The sequence below is a fragment of the Euprymna scolopes genome, chromosome 16 (assembly GCF_053919585.1).
Source record: "Euprymna scolopes isolate OS-2025 chromosome 16, ASM5391958v1, whole genome shotgun sequence".
Classification (NCBI taxonomy): Eukaryota; Metazoa; Mollusca; class Cephalopoda; order Sepiida; family Sepiolidae; genus Euprymna; species Euprymna scolopes.
The window spans coordinates 20,804,918-20,821,171 of record NC_136497.1 but is presented as its reverse complement, the minus strand read 5'-3'; the positions used below and the strand labels follow the sequence as shown (position 1 = coordinate 20,821,171).

The window sequence follows — 16,254 nt, the reverse complement described above, 5'->3', positions numbered from 1 at the left end:
GAGATGAGTAGCAAGATGTCTGTTCACATTACATTTTAACTTCTGCATGTCAGTACAGTTGGAAAAGCAGAATCCCGAAAGTGAGTTCTAAAGTCTGGCAGTTCTGGGGAAGAAACTATTAGAGTAGAAGGCTTTCCTACACCTAGGGATCTCTACTGTGAAGGAGTGGGATTTAGCTGCTTGTCAGGGGTGTTCATGTCGAGGGAGTACAAGTGCTTGTAGTTCATCAGAGCATTCACCATTAAAGTACTTATAGAAAAGGCAGAGGGGTGCAACATTTCGTTGATGGGACAGAGGCTGAAGCCTAAATGACAGTTCAGGACCTATCAGGTTGGTGACTCTCTTTTGAACCCTGTCAAGAAGTGAGAGACAAGTAACAGAGCCACTATCCCAAATGTGACAACAGTACTCCATACATGGGCGAATGGTGACCTTATAGAGGTACAGAATACTTTCAGGCATAAGTAGTTTTCTAGCACGGTAGAGAGAGCCCACCTTCTTCGCAGCAGCCTTGGCAATGCTCTCAATGTATTTATTCCAGTTCATGTTCCCTGTAAATGTTAGGCTGAGGAGTTTAAAGGAAGTACTTTCGGGTCATTGCTAATGGTGGTAAAGAAGTTTTCTTGTAATTATTGAAGGAAACAAGCTTAGTCTTGGCAGCATTGAATGTGACCATCCATTTTTGTCCCCATTCCACTACAGATTGGCAGTCATCCTTTAGTGTTTCTGCCATTTCCTTAGATATATGTTCATTTGTTTTCCCCTCGTGCCTGTTATAGAGAGTCATGTCATCAGCAAATATATCCATCTCAGAAACAATTTTATCAGGGTGGTCATTTATGAATATCAAGAATATTAAAGGTCCAAGCATAGACCCCTGAGGTACTCCCACATATATATATATATATATATATATATATATATATATATACAAAATAAAGGCAATGGCATTGACGTTAACAGTTTTCTTAATCCAAGATAGATACTTAAAATATGTTTTAATATGAACATATAGTTTTCACTTCAGTATGTTTTTAAAAAAGTTGAAAATATATTTTTAAATGTTCATAAATATTTCTTCTCAATAATAAATCTTTGTCGTTTTTTTCCTTTTTTCTTTTTTTTTATTATATATTTTTTCTTTTTTTTCATTATATATATTTTTTTATTTTCTCATTCAGTTTTTCGCACAAGAGTTATACTAGCAGGAAAGGAAGACAATCCAAAGTTAATACCTGGTTTTTAGCCAAACTTTTCTGGTCATTCAAATCAAGTTCAATAATGTAATAAAATATCACAACAGAAAACATTAAATAACGAAACATTCATTGAATTTAATTGAAATTGTTACAAATTTAGCAGCAATATTTAAAAAAAATTAATTTAATTAAATAAAATAAGCCTTAACAATTTTAACAGTCATCTTTGATTGTCTTCGCCTTGCACTAGTATAACTCTCCCAAAAATGGGGGGGGGGGAACATTTTCAAAGAGTTTAAGTGCACTTATGCCCAATTCTTATTCAAACTGTCCTATTAATCATTTTTTCTTTTCTTAAATATATATACATTTTAATTTTTGCAGTTTGAATAAAATTTGCTCAATTTAAAAAAACGAACTCCACTTGAAATAAATTTGGTAAAATCAATAGAAGGAGCAAGAAGCTGAGTCATAAGACTGACGTTTTGAATAGTCCAAATAAAGTGTTGATTGACTTGAAGCGGCCGTTGAAGTCATGGACAACATTCCAAATCTGAAGTAAAAGAAACAACAACAACAAAATAAATATGATCAGATTTAAATTGGAATACAATTTTGCGCTTGTTCAGAATCTCCTCTCACAAAAAAAGAAAGAAAAAAAAGAAAAGAAACCCGTAATGGAAAGAAAATATAAGGTGTTTATTGTACAAACGAAAAAAAAAAAATTGAATTTCAAATGAAACAAATGATACCTACGTAATTCTCAGGTCTCAAATAATAACGATCGGATAGATAAGTTGACAGGGGAGATAACTAAGTTCTGTTGCTTACGTTACGTGACGAACGTAATTCAAAATATCGGACAAAATTTATTCCCCATGTAAACTCAATCGAAAACAGTCTTTCATTAATAATTATTTTTCGACCTTATCGTTTTGATATGTTACTATTTACGACATGGAAATTATGTAGGTACCGTTTTCTTTATTTTAAATTCAATATTTTCCGTTTTTCTAGACAATCTTGACTAAAGTAGTCTGATGGCGGTCGTGAACGGATGACAAAAAAAAAAAAAAAAAATGGAACGGAACGCAAATTTTAGCGAAAGTGTATTGGTAATTATGCAGAAAAGGGTCGATGAAATTTAATTCTACGGTATCTTTTGTTTATTAAAATGTTGTGTGAAACTACAGTCTAATTGAAACAACAACAAAAACATTTCTTAGCTATTTAATTTCATTATTAACATATTCATAAGTACAGAGTAGTTAAGAATTAAAGCGCGTTATTTTCAGTTGTTGCTATCAGCAGTTGTTGTTGTTTTATTTTTCTTGCTAGGCTGCACAGTCGACTCACTAATTTCGTTTCGCTGAAATTTACGTTCTATTCCATTTTGTTCATCCATTTGCGGCCGCTATCTTGTGGACTACTTTAGTCAAGATTGCCGTTTTTCTAATATAGAAGCTCCAAATATCGCATGCCAAACAACTCGTAAGTTGATCAAGTAGTTTTATTTTTATAAAAACATCACTTATAAAGGAATCTGAGTTTTATCAATGGGCCATATTAAGAATGGCTTTCTAAAATCTCGCATGTTATTTTGGAGTTATCTCCCTTCTTCTTTCAGCCTATTTTTAAGATGGCAACGCAAGATTGTTGCTCATCCTTTAGCCATAAAAGTTTATTTTCTTGTTTAAAAATAAAACTACCTGATTAATTTATGATTTTTGGTATATGATATTTTCTTTCCATCAAGGGTACGTACATCATACAGATGTATTTTTTATTTTATTTATTTATTTATTTCAGGACGAGGAATTCTGAACAAACACCTAAAATTTAAAAAGAAAAAAACAAAAAAAAACTAAAAGAAACAAAAAAATGAATTTTAGAATTTATGTTGCAAAATTAATTTTGTGATTGTAAATTTGCATTTTAAACATTTAAATAGCAAGTAAAGTTATTTAAAAAAAAATGAATAAACTTATTTATTACACACACCGAATCTTAGTGCATTTCGAAAACAAAGAAATTATTTTTTGTGTATTTTCTTTTATCTTCTTTCAAATTTTTACTTATTAAATGATAAAGAGTAATCCCCTAAAATATTCCCATGAGATCGTTAATAAAATACACAATACTTTCTGTAATCCAATATTTGGATTCCATTTTCGATGTTTTATGATTAACCCATTCATTTTCATTTTAAATGCTTTTTCTTTTATCATTTCAGAGAACACAAAAATGACCATCATCGGGACAGCAATCGGAGTTTTCTTGGCCATTTTTCTGCTGATCCTTTTGCTGACCGTACTCTTCGTTTATTACAGGTAAGCAGTTCTTCATGAAATCGAACAACATTTCAATCATGAGTATGACCATATACGATCACTTCTTGACTTATCTTGGAGATTAAGTAATTGTTCTAACTTTTTATAATGTTCAAAGTTAAAAGTGAAAATGTGGATATTATGTAAGTAATTAGCTGTGCTACACAGCATTGTCCAGAATAGAATCATTGTGTTCCCCTCCACTGGACAAATTCCCATCTGCTGAATGTGAAAGCAAAGATTTTGGTGTGGCAGTCACAAATAAAATACAAGATTTATTTTCTCTCACGAATCAATGTTCCCCCTACTGAGAACATCGGTAACACACTGATCAATCAGTTTATGGGGCACATTGATTCTACATGTTCCCATAAGGGATAATTTTTAGCCCCTTTGGGAATCACGGTCGGTCAGCAGAGAGAACTTGGCAAGCATAAAAAAAATAAACCTCATCCTCTCTTCTCTCTCCAGTCTCTGTCCACTGTATTGGATATTAGACCGGACAACAGCCAGTGATCTTGCTTAAAATAAATGATATTAAGAATTAGTGTATAGAGAAATAAAACCAGTCACCGGAATGTAAAAATAAGTCTATTTAGAAAATTAGCTTAGCTAAATATAAGCAAAATATATGGTAGGTTGACCTTGAGCAGGAAGCATACGTAACCATAGGTCACACGTTAATGAGACGTCATTGGATACCTTACGTCAACGGAACTCACAAATGAAACGTGTCCTTTTGCGGATGACATACCGGAACTGACAGGTCAAAGAGGAGTTAAAGAGTCTATGAGTTTTCTACAAACCGTGCAGACATGCATTCCTATGAGCTTTGAAGCCTTAGAAGCAGGGCTGGACGAAAATAAGTATGTAGAAACAAATTTGCAGACTTAGGGGGACGTTGAGACAATCTGGAATAAATTTATATATATAAAATATAAATGGGTGTCATGTCTCAGAATCACGCATTTAAAAGTTCCAGTATGTCTCGTTGGTGACGTCTATTGTGTTTGTACGTATCACATTATCACAGCACCCAGCAGTTGAAGACAGATGACCTCCAGACAATAAAGGTATGAAATGTCTTCCATGTTTCCCTCCAGTTATGTAATATATATACTTTTTGATAACAACTGGACATGCCAGCATAGACGATCTTCACTGAAGATAACTGCTGGCTGACCTGCGACACTCTTCTTTTTTCTTACTCGAACACGGTCCAACCTTTCTCTAAATCAATTGTCTAAAAATATATGTAAGATTTGAGTCCCTTTCTTTGATCCTAAAGAAGCTTTTTACGTAGCAAATGAAACGTTCTCTGGCAAACAAGTAGTTGCTTTTTACCAATGGAATCATGACTAACTAAACATATCATGTGACCTTGTCATGGATCATCATATATGAAGTCCTATGATTCACAATCTGATGCATGTCCAGGAGGAAGCTATCCCGACCTGATCAAGGTGGATGCCATCATGTATGTAATTAAATACTAAACATATCAAGCCTTTAGTTTTAGTATTATAAAGATATATATTTTACAAAGGAGTCATCATTTATCAAGGCTTAAAGCCACTCGAGGATAAGAGCTAATGAGTTTAAGGTGATTGCTGATACAACAGTGTAGTGATCGCTAGTGGTAGGAATTGTGTAGAATTTGATTATTTAAAAGGAAGACTCAACAACAACTTGTTAACATTAGACTTGAAGATGACCAAGTCAACTGGAAAGCAAGCCAGCAGAACAAAGTTCCAAAGGCCAGCCACCTTTTGCCCCATTGTACCACGTGCTCAAGGTTAGATGAGAGAGACTTAGAGATCTTGGTCATTGCTGGCCTTTGAAGTGTTAATGAAATTATTTACTAAAACATTTGCTAGAAACATTTACTAAAAAGCACTTACTAAAAAACATTTATGATTTACACAAAGTAAACAAACATTTTCTCTAGATGGTAGTGTCGTCTGCTTATATGTCGATGAATGAACTTAAAATGTGATTTAGGAGATCATTGATGAAGATAAGAAAAGAGTTGGGCCCATGATGGATCCTTGAAGCACACCAGCATCCATACTATGAGTTTCGAACTTCTGCCTTTTGACAACTTCTTGTATAAACCTATCAGAGAGAAAGATTTGATTGTTGAGAAAACACTTCCAGATATTCTATAGCTGGAAAACTTGTGAAGTAAACGTTTATGCCAAACCCTATCAAATGACTTTGATATGTCAAGAGCTATTGCTCTTGAGAGGAGATCCCTGTCGATAAATTCACTGATCCTATGTGAAATTACAGTCAGATCTCGCAGAATGGAAACTATACTACTTATCACTGAGTAGATATTTAGTTGAATAATAGAATAGTTGTGTTCATTTTCTTTTCTTTTCAAAAAGAATTTCGTTACATGTGGTTTTACTTGGTATTTATATACAACAAATTAAGGCATGGTATATGGCTCCTGACAATTTCTATTCTTGTGATATATAGGCATGCCATTCACACCATCTGCGATTCTTATGTCAACAATAACAAGTAATAGATTTTAATTTAGACGGATTGGCATGCTATTTTTATTTTATTTTATTTTTTTTTTTTTGCTAAAAATCTTTATAAAAGCAAACATTTTTTTTCAGATTTTGGTGAATATTTAAAAAATACGAGTCAAACATAAAAAGAAAATGTTTGTTTACTTTTTGTAAATCATAAATGCCTTTTAATAAATGTTTTTTAGTAAGTGCTTTAAGTAAATCTTTATTTTAGTAAATGATTTTAGTAAATGTTTTTTTGTAAGTGTTTTTTAATAAATGTTTCTAGTAAGAGTTTTTAGTAAACATTTTAGTAAATGTTTTTACTAAAAAATGTTTAATAATTGCATTTTTTAATGTGTTTTAGTGTTTTCTTAGTAAGTAGTGAATATTTTTAGTAGGTGTATTTTAATGTTTTTAGCAAATGTGTTTAGTAACTGTTTATTCGTAAGTATTTTTAAATGAGTGTTTTTAGTAAGTGTTTTTTTTGGGAAGTATTTTTTTAATAGTAAATGTTTGCCAAACATTTTTTAACTAAAGGGGACATTTATTTTCTTTTTATTTTTGATTCATAATTTTAAAAAAATATTCTCCGTATTTTTTTTTTACAAATATTTTAGCAGAAAAACAGGTAAAAAATAAAACAACATGGCAGTTTGTCTAAATTAAAATCGGTTACTTTTCGTTCTTGACATAACAATCCCAGGTTGCTTGAATGACATGCCTAAATATTGGATAGAGAATCAGCAGGGGCCATTTGTCGTGTCTTAATTTGTTATACACAGTGAAGTTTGTATTTTTCTTCTAAATTTGCCTTTTTTCTAATTTATATTTTCAGGAGACACAAAAAAGCCATGATGCAGAAATCATATCGAACAACTTCTAATGAGCCCTACATTGATCCCCTCTATAAAAACAAATATTGTTCATCTCACAGTCTTCAGTCAAGCCGTTTGTGGATGCGAAACAAAGGCGGTCCATCAAACACTCACATTCCCAGGCATTATGTGGCACCAAGTGTCAAAGATCAACACGATGACAATGATAATGACAACCATTTATGAATGAAAAATTGTCCTTTCTAACTCTCCTTCTTCGAACTCTTTCTTTTTCCGGCTACTCCTTTTAATTTTTCTTTCAATGTCTATCAATGTCTCTGTTTGTCTCTGACATTAGGAGCAGCATCATACCAAGGGAATGGTGTGGCGGCTTTTAAACAGTGTATCATCAGAAAGGGTCATCAGTTGTGGAACTAATTGCACTCAAAGTTGATCGGAACAATTCCCATTTTTTTAGATTCCTGCAGAACAAAGTTCAAATTTTATGTAGAAGATAATTTCAAACACAAAACGGATCAAGACATTTGGAGGAAAAGACGGAACTCTTTATTAGGTGAAGACGACTGTTCTTGATTTATTTTAAGTAAATTGTTTTGTCTGTGTGAATGCTTAATAGTCCAACTGAGAATGTTAATATATTTGTTAAACTATGAGAATGCTAATTTACATTTTTAGTTGAATGCTATTCAGTAAGAATGCTAATATACTTGTTAAGCTGTGAGAATGCTAATTTACTTTTTAAGCCGTGAGAATGCTATTCAGTAAGAATGCTAATATGCTTGTTAAGCTGTGAGTGTTATGCTGTGACAATGCTAATTTACTTTATCTGTGAGAATACTATGCTGTAAGAATGCTAATATACTTGGAAGTGTTATCCTGTAGAAATTTAATAGGCATCAATGATACAGTTAGAAAATAATTAGGATTTCTGTACGAATTGGAGACATGTTATCTGAAGTATGGCATGAGAGACTTCGCTATATTAATTTTGCTAAACACAATAAATTCTATGGTGTTATATTGTACTTTTTTGTTTTGTTTAACTAGCTGTACTTATCCGGTGTTATCCGGGAGTAAAAAGAATATGACTGATTTGTTTTGAACCAACGGAAATAAATTTTGCTGACTTTAATTTCGTAATGAAATTATTTTGTAAATAAGAACTCAAGTTCGTTTTTGTATTGAGGTTAATGAATGGATTTTAAAGAATGAATAATAAAAATGTGGAGGTGAGAAATGCACTCGAACACACACAGACATGCTTAATGTCGCATAATTTAATTTATATGTACATTTGTTTTTTTTTTTTGTTTTTTTTGTAAATTCTTTGTAATTGCACATGATAACTTCCTTTTAATCTGTTTCGGTTAATAAATGAAAATATTTCCATTTTAATAATTTTCCTAGCTTGAATAAGTATTTCAAGAAGAAAAAATAATAATAAAATCGATAAATATATATATATATATATATATATATATATATATATATATATATATATATATAAGCAGGTAGATAAATTAAATATAAAATTAGCATATTTTTTATATCAGTTATGAGGATTCAAAGACAACAAAATTTGGTGTACAATCGTTTCTAAAACGATTTGAACTATTTTATTCTTTATTATACTTTTTTATTATACTTTTTATTATGATTCCAAAAGGTCTATTCTTCAGCGCCGCACACAACTTCAAATATAATAGTTAAGTAAGCCAAACGTCATAATTTAGAACTATTTAAGAATACATATATCTTGTTATGATAGGAAATTAGTTTTTGTTATATATGTTCATACCACTCCATTTATCAGTAATAATAATAATGATGATTATTATTATTATTATTATTATTATTATTATTATAATAATGATAATAGTATATATCTTAAATATAAAATAAGTAAAGTAGCATAAAAATAAAATATTCAATTTTAATTATATATATATAATTAAAATATAATTAAAACTACAAAGATAAACATTATCTTTATGTTAGGACATATCAAGATAATAAACAGCTAAATATACTAGATAGAGCAATAAAAATAAACAAGAAAAATTGAATGATGAAATTTAAGATTGAATGATGAAATTTAAAATTGAATAAATTACAATATTTATTAATCCATCAAAAATTCAAACATAGGATTTTTCTTTATTCTTCTTTATTTAAATTCCTTGTTTGAGTTTTGATGAAATAAAATTGTAATTCATTCAATTTTTATTTTCACCCTCAATTTTTCTTGTTTATAAATATGCGCGTGTATGTGTATGTGCATGTGTGTGTATGCCATAACAAATAGCCTAGTCTGAATCAAGTATCAATATATCAGACAGATTGCTATTTGGGCCTGACTTCGAAAATCTGACAACTTCATATGTCTACATACAGAACGTAACACTGTACAACTTATAAACTAAATAAATAGTCTATTTGAATTTCATGAATGTTTCCTAGTCCATTTTTCTATGGAAAATATCAGACAAGTATTTATGGAGAAAAATACCAGACGTTTCAGTTGCAGAAGATCCTATCACCTATAATACTGTATATTTTTTCCTACTCTCCTCAACACTAGGCCAGTCTAATAGCACCAAACCAGCAATGAAAATGACAAATAGTTCTGCTTTCAAATCCTCCAGATCCAAGTATTTTTCACTTGTTCATTTCCGTGCCATATTTATTCTTTTGTTTTTCTAATGAACTCTACTGTTATGTTCTATGCCTATACCTTCATTCTCACTGCAGAATTATTATTATTACATTGTATTATCTGTATTATTTGCATTCTTCAGACTACTGCTCTAATCTTGAATGTTATTTTCACAATGTTTCTGTTGATGTAACTTCCGACCTTCTTCAGATGTATCTTGTCAAACTCAGGAATATGCACAGAATTTTGAATGGAACCCTTTATTTAATCCACGGGGGTTGCATACTCTCGTTCCGTCAGCCATGATTGGGTAAAGATCCTAAGTAATTCGTAATTGTATTCTGAGTGTTGCCTGCACTGAGGATTACAACCTTAGACCTCCAGAAAATTGTAACTTTACAACTGAATTTCCTTAAGACTTCTACTGAGTCATCGCTGATGGAACGAGAGCATGCTACCCACAAGGATTAAATTAAAGGTTCCTGAGTTCGACAAAAAGATTTCCAAATTCGACAAGATACACCGAAGGTTACATTGACCTGAAACGTTGTGCAAATAAAACACAAGATGCGAACAGTAGTCCAAAGAATCTAAATAATACGAATAATCAATCCTCATCAAAAAAATTCAGAACAGTGATGGTGTTAGTGTTTAGATGAAATGGGGGGTTTATTATGGGGTAATGGATCATTGCAAACTATGAAAATCTGATTTTCGTAAATAAACGAATGTAGAATTGGCAGCAGATGGTGAAAACATGGTTTTGTCTTAAAGCATAAAATATTCTGGAAAATGTAGTAAAAGTCTGAGAGCTTGTTGTATATGTAAAAAAATCGTAGGTTCGAGTGCTGTGTATATGTATATGTTGGTAAAAGTAGAGAATAGTTAACACTTAAATTTGTAAATTAAACAACAAAAAAAGGCAAAACATAATTTATATAATGAAATTTCCAATTGAGTCTGGCTAATTATAAGATATAGAAATGATTTATGGGGCTTATTACTATAAAAAAAATCTTTTAAATCATTTCTATAATTAAAAAAGGGCAGTTTCCACCATCTGAGGTGGAAGAATATGGGTTCTTGAGTGTAAACTTTTTTATCATACATCATAAAAAATATTCTGTATTTTTGTATTTTTTTTAATGAGGTAGAATTCTGAATAAGAACCCTTTTTTTATTATTTTACTGTTTAAGAAAATCTTTCTACACATTAAAATTAGCCAGATTCTGTAGAGAAATTCATTCTAGTGCGTTTTACATAAATTATGTGTTTTTTATTTATTTACTTATTATTTATTGTTTTTTTTGCGGGGGGGGGGGGTAGGAGTATTTGGGTGTGAACTATTCTGGATTTTTATCATATATGTTAAATGACCAAATATTTTATTGTGTCTAAAAAAATATGGAAAAAAGGCACCTAAATAAAGTTGTCATCCATATTTAATTTTTATTTTATATACGATTTTAAATTATTATTTTGTTTTATTTATTTATTTTTTTGTGAACCAAATTTTTTAAAAACATTCAACATATTAACTATTTTTTAAGTCCTAACCTGGCAGAATAGCAGTTTATGTTTCATTCAGGTACATTTCTTCTTTTCTTTTTCTTTCTTTTTTTTTTTTTTTTTTTTTTTTTACAGAATTAACATTTTATCGTTTTAAAGTAATTGTGACATAAATAAACAAATAAAATAAAAGTTATTAGAATATAAAAGATTTTGCAAGTCTTTGCATGTTTTTAAATTATTCATATTTCTTACGTGGATTTGCTTAACAATAAATTTATAGAAAGTCTTAAAATGCAGGTTTGCACTATTTGAAAATAACTTATTATTGCATGAAGCCATTATATTTAATGTTTTTGTCTTGCAATTTGTATCGTGTACCTGAAAGACTGAAAAAGAAATAACTTGTCACTTTGGATTTTTTAATATGGCCGCTATAAATAAATGGTAGCAGATGGAAGACAAGTTTATAATATGCAACAAGAGGAATAACCCATGGCTTTGATATTTTTACAAAATTGAAAAAAAAAAAGAAAGAATTTGGAATAAAGAAATATTCACATAAAGCACCATATGAATATTTAGGCAACTCTAAGTGCAACCGTATTGGTGTCAGATGAAAACCTAGCCTCGACATGAAAATGTTCCGATTACCAAACTGGACTTCCTGTTTTAGTTACAAATAAATCTGTACAATATATTAAATAAAAATAAAAACGTATTCAAAAGTTTCACATATTTTTCTTTCTTGTCGATTTATTTGTTTATTTTAAACTAAAACAGGAAGTCCGGTTTGGTAATTGGAACATTTTCACATCGAGGCTAGGTTTTCACAATTAGAGTTGACTATACTTCTGAACTGCGAATGATCCTCCTTTGCCAAACTTTCACAAAAAACGCTCAACTACCTACAACCACTCTATACGATTTCCTCTATTCTCTTTGCCTAAATCTTAATGCAGATTTCATGAGCAAAGCTTGTTTTCCAGAACTGCCTGCCTGTGGAACACTGTTCTGCTGACCTGCTTCCCGGTTGAATACAAGTTGGTAGCCTTCAAACCCAATCTAAACAAGTTCTTGTTGAGCCGTCCCCATAAATAATCAAATTCTACCCAATTTACACCATTAACAGTTACTACACTACCGTCTTACACTTATTAACCCTTATCCTTAGGGCTTTGATAAGTGGTGACTACCAAGTTAGAAAAAACAAAACAAAACAATAATGATGCACTTTTAAAATGAAAAATCATTTTTTATTTTTAATATGCTAAAACTTTCTATATCTAAAGATATTTTCTTTGGAGCTAGATTTTGTATTTTTTTTTTTTCCTTTTCCTTATTTTGTTGGTATTAATCCCAAAGGGATGGGTGCGAACCTCCCATTGAGATAGAAAATGTCCGGCAAGGTATAAGTCAAGTCTGGACGATATGTTGTGCTTGGTGGCACGTATTTGAATAAAGAAATATTCATATCTTAAGAAGCAAGCCCCCCTCCTCCCTGGGATTAATACCAACAAAATGAGAAAAAGAGAAAAAAACGTCTAGCTCTGAAGAAGCTATTTTTAGAATTGAAAGTCTTAACATATTAAAATAAATAATTTTCCATTTTAAAACTGCATCACTTTTTGTTTCAATTTCTATTAAAAATATTCAAATGATACTTCATAAAATGTGAACATTTCTTTATTCAAGCGTGTCCCATCAAGCACAACATATCGTCCAGACTTGACTTATACCTTGCTGTTGTCGGACATTTTCTATCTCAATTGGAGAAGTGTTAGCGGTGCTTGTGCATCTGTTATTTCGCTGTAATAATAGCACTATTATTTAGAAAGCCATTCTTAACATGAGGAGGGGAGGGTGTTTGTAACCAAGAATTTAATAAACAACTATATTGTAAAAATTGAATTTAACTCAAAATACTATTGCAAACACTGTCTTAGCATACTTTTAAAACAAAATTACATTTCATGTTAAAATTGTATTTTTTGTATAATTTTCGAGTTCCACTTTAAATAAAATCTTTTTCTTTTATCAAGGAGATCAGGATTATCTCCCTTGTGGCAAATTACAAATGGGCTTATTTCCTTTTAGGTTCTGTTCTATTTATCGGTCATATACAAAAAAATCAAACGTGATGTAACGTTTTTTCATCAGTGGGTACGTTTCAACTTGCTACACAAACACGCACATTATATATATATATATATATATATATATATATATATATAGAGAGAGAGAGAGGGGGGGGACAAATAATTTGTACCAAATGCATTAAAATTTAATTTTTTATGGCAATGTTGTTTTAATTTATTTATAAAATTATTGAATGTAATTAGTCTCCAAAACTTTCAGTCCTTTAATTCACGAGGTATGTTGAGAATTTTAAAGCCACCAGAAATGATTTTCCATTTGGCAGTTTAAATACTTCCAAATTCCTTTCAAATTTAAAAGAAACGGAAATGCATTATTTCATAATTTACTTTTTTTAATAGGATTTTTTAAAAAATTGTTTTATTTTTTCTATTGCATTTTTTATTTCAATAATATTCAGTGAATAGTAACAAAATTTTGAAAATATATCAATTCAGTGTGTAAGTCTCATAGTTGCGTGACACACACATACACATGAATTTGTCTTATAATTATAACAGATTGTCAAAATGGGGGGAAAAATCATAAAGACAGCTGATGATTATTACAAAATTGTAAAAAGTTTTTTCCCTAATATAAAAGTGTTTCTCTGTTGTTTTTCTTTTTTGTTTTTTTGTATTTTTTGTTTTTTTTTTAATAAAGAAATATTATAAAAAAAAAAGTCTGAATAAATCTGAGAAATATTTGGATAATAAATGTAACGAACTGTGTTTTTGTTTTCTTTTTAACTTTAAACATCTATTTGTGTTTTTAATTTTTAACAATATATATTTTATATTTAAAGTTTGTTTGCGATTAAGTGTGTAAACGAGAACACAGGCAATATTAGGAAATTATTGAAAAAAAAAATAAATTACGTTTAGATAAAGTACCGCCAAGCATTTGTTAAAATCTCGTTGTATCTACTCGGCATTATCCAGGCCTCTCAGTTGCCTCGGCATTGCCCGGAAATCTTTTTACATTTTTGTTTCCTTCTCCTTTAACGAAGCATACAGTTATTCATTACAATTTATTCTAAGAACTGAGAAAAGAAAAATATTGTAACCCCACAAAACTGGATACTGAAGAGATCTGGTTCATAACTTATGGATGAGCTAAAACTCAATTTGCTAATCAAGCTTGTGTCTCAGGCAATTTTCTTTTATTACCCCATTTGACTATGAATGTTCTTCCAGAATTTTCTGTTGGCAACAGACCAATAAACGCTTCTGAATTTTTGAGATGAGGGTTGGTTATTCGTATTATTTGAATTCTTCGGATTACTGTTCTCATTTTGAGTCTCATCTTCACAACGTTTCGATCGATGTAACCTCCGACTTTCTTCAGGTGTATCTTGTCAGACTAACAGAATTTTGAACACAATCCTTTATTTATTCTATTGCATATCTTAAGAAGCAACCCCCCCCCTCCCTGGGATTAATACCAATGAAATGAGAAAAAAAAATAGTCTAGCTCCGAAGAAGCTATTTTTGGATATCAAAAGTCTTAGCATATTAAAATAATAATAAATAATTTTCCATTTTAAAATCGCATCACTTTTGTTTCAATTTCTATTAAAAATATATGTATATATGATGCTGATGCTTCATAAAATGTGAACATTTCTTTATTCAAACACGTCCCATCAAGCACAACATATCGTCCAGACTTGACTTATACCTTGCTGTTGTCAGACATTTTCTATCTCAATTGGAGAAGTGTTAGTGGTGCTTGTGCATCTGTTACCGTGCTGAAATAATAGCGCTATTTAGAAAGCCATTCTTAACTTAACAATTTAATAAACAAATATATAGTAAAAATTGAAGTTAACTCGAAAATACTATTGCAAAAAAAAAAAAATAAATAAATAAAAATAGTGTTGTAACAGATGCATAAGCACCATCTTAGCATATTTAAAAAATATTCATGTTTTCGGTTCATCAGCCATGACTGAATAAAAGTTCTAAGTAATTCGCAATTGTATTTCCAGTTACCCACACTGAGATTGAAACTTTAATCTTTAAAAGGTCACTTTTACAACTGAATCTCATACTCAGAGACAAATAAATCCCATGACGAGCCCAAACAGTTGTTGTATCTCCGGAAATAACAAGATGAAACTTGTTGTGGATTACACCTAAACAATAAACAGATTTATTCTACAGGATGCTTACATTCTTCTTCGAATGGCTACCTAAACACATACAGAGTCGTCTATGAATTTTCTTTGTCTTTTTCCCGACATTACATAATTCATGCATTTTTCTTTCTAAACAAAAAATTTCTATTTTTCTGATGAGTATATGCATGAGAAAATTCGACATTGACATAATAATAGCCGATTGTTTCTGCATAATGAAACGGATCTGTAAAAAATGTGCCAAAATTTTAATATGCTGAAAGAGCCGTTTGGTAAGAAAGATAAATATTTAGATCTCAGAATGCAACCATACTGTTATTCTTTTATATATGCTCTCTTGTTTTATTTAACAAACATTAAGCTTCTAAAAAAAAAGAACTGGTATACGCAATGCATGAAATATAATTGAAAAAAGCTTTTTTCCAAAAAACAAAAACGTGTGTGTGTGGGGGGGGTATTTTTTGTTTTTTGGTAAAATATCTTTAAATCTAAAATATGTAAAATATGTTTTAGTAATAAGTAGACATATATATATATATATATGTATATATATGTATATGTACATATATGTATATATGTATATGTGATGAAAATAATGGAAATAGTAATCCGACAAAATAGAGAAATAAAAAGGAACAAACCGTATTATGTGTTCATCAACGTTTCGTCTTTATTTCGAGACTTCCTCTGTATGAATGAGATTAAGAAACAAAAACTACCAGTACAAAATATTTGAAAATGTTTCACGTGCACAGTGTGATGCAGTTCTTTTTCCGTTTTTCTGAAATAGAACTGCATCACACTGTGCACGTGAAACATTTTCAAATATTTTGTTTAACTCAGATGATGAACAAAGATCCAAAACTAGGAAAACTATATCATCTGTAGGCGAAGGAAACTTCACGAGATTCTTAGTTATTGA

General features: G+C 30.5%; 1 protein-coding gene across 1 annotated transcript in view; it reads left to right on the top strand.

Annotated features, from left to right (window-relative positions):
- The window catches only part of LOC145296307 (uncharacterized), a 153,724-nt gene extending 139,810 nt beyond the window's left edge, over nucleotides 1-13,914 (top strand). Inside the window, exons 34-35 of the mRNA XM_080142507.1 lie at nucleotides 3,433-3,529; nucleotides 6,890-13,914. Of these exons, the coding sequence (XP_079998633.1) occupies nucleotides 3,433-3,529; nucleotides 6,890-7,115 (323 nt within the window). The 3' untranslated portion in view covers nucleotides 7,116-13,914. The remainder of the gene's footprint in view (nucleotides 1-3,432; nucleotides 3,530-6,889) is intronic.
- Nucleotides 13,915-16,254: the final 2,340 nt, after the last annotated feature.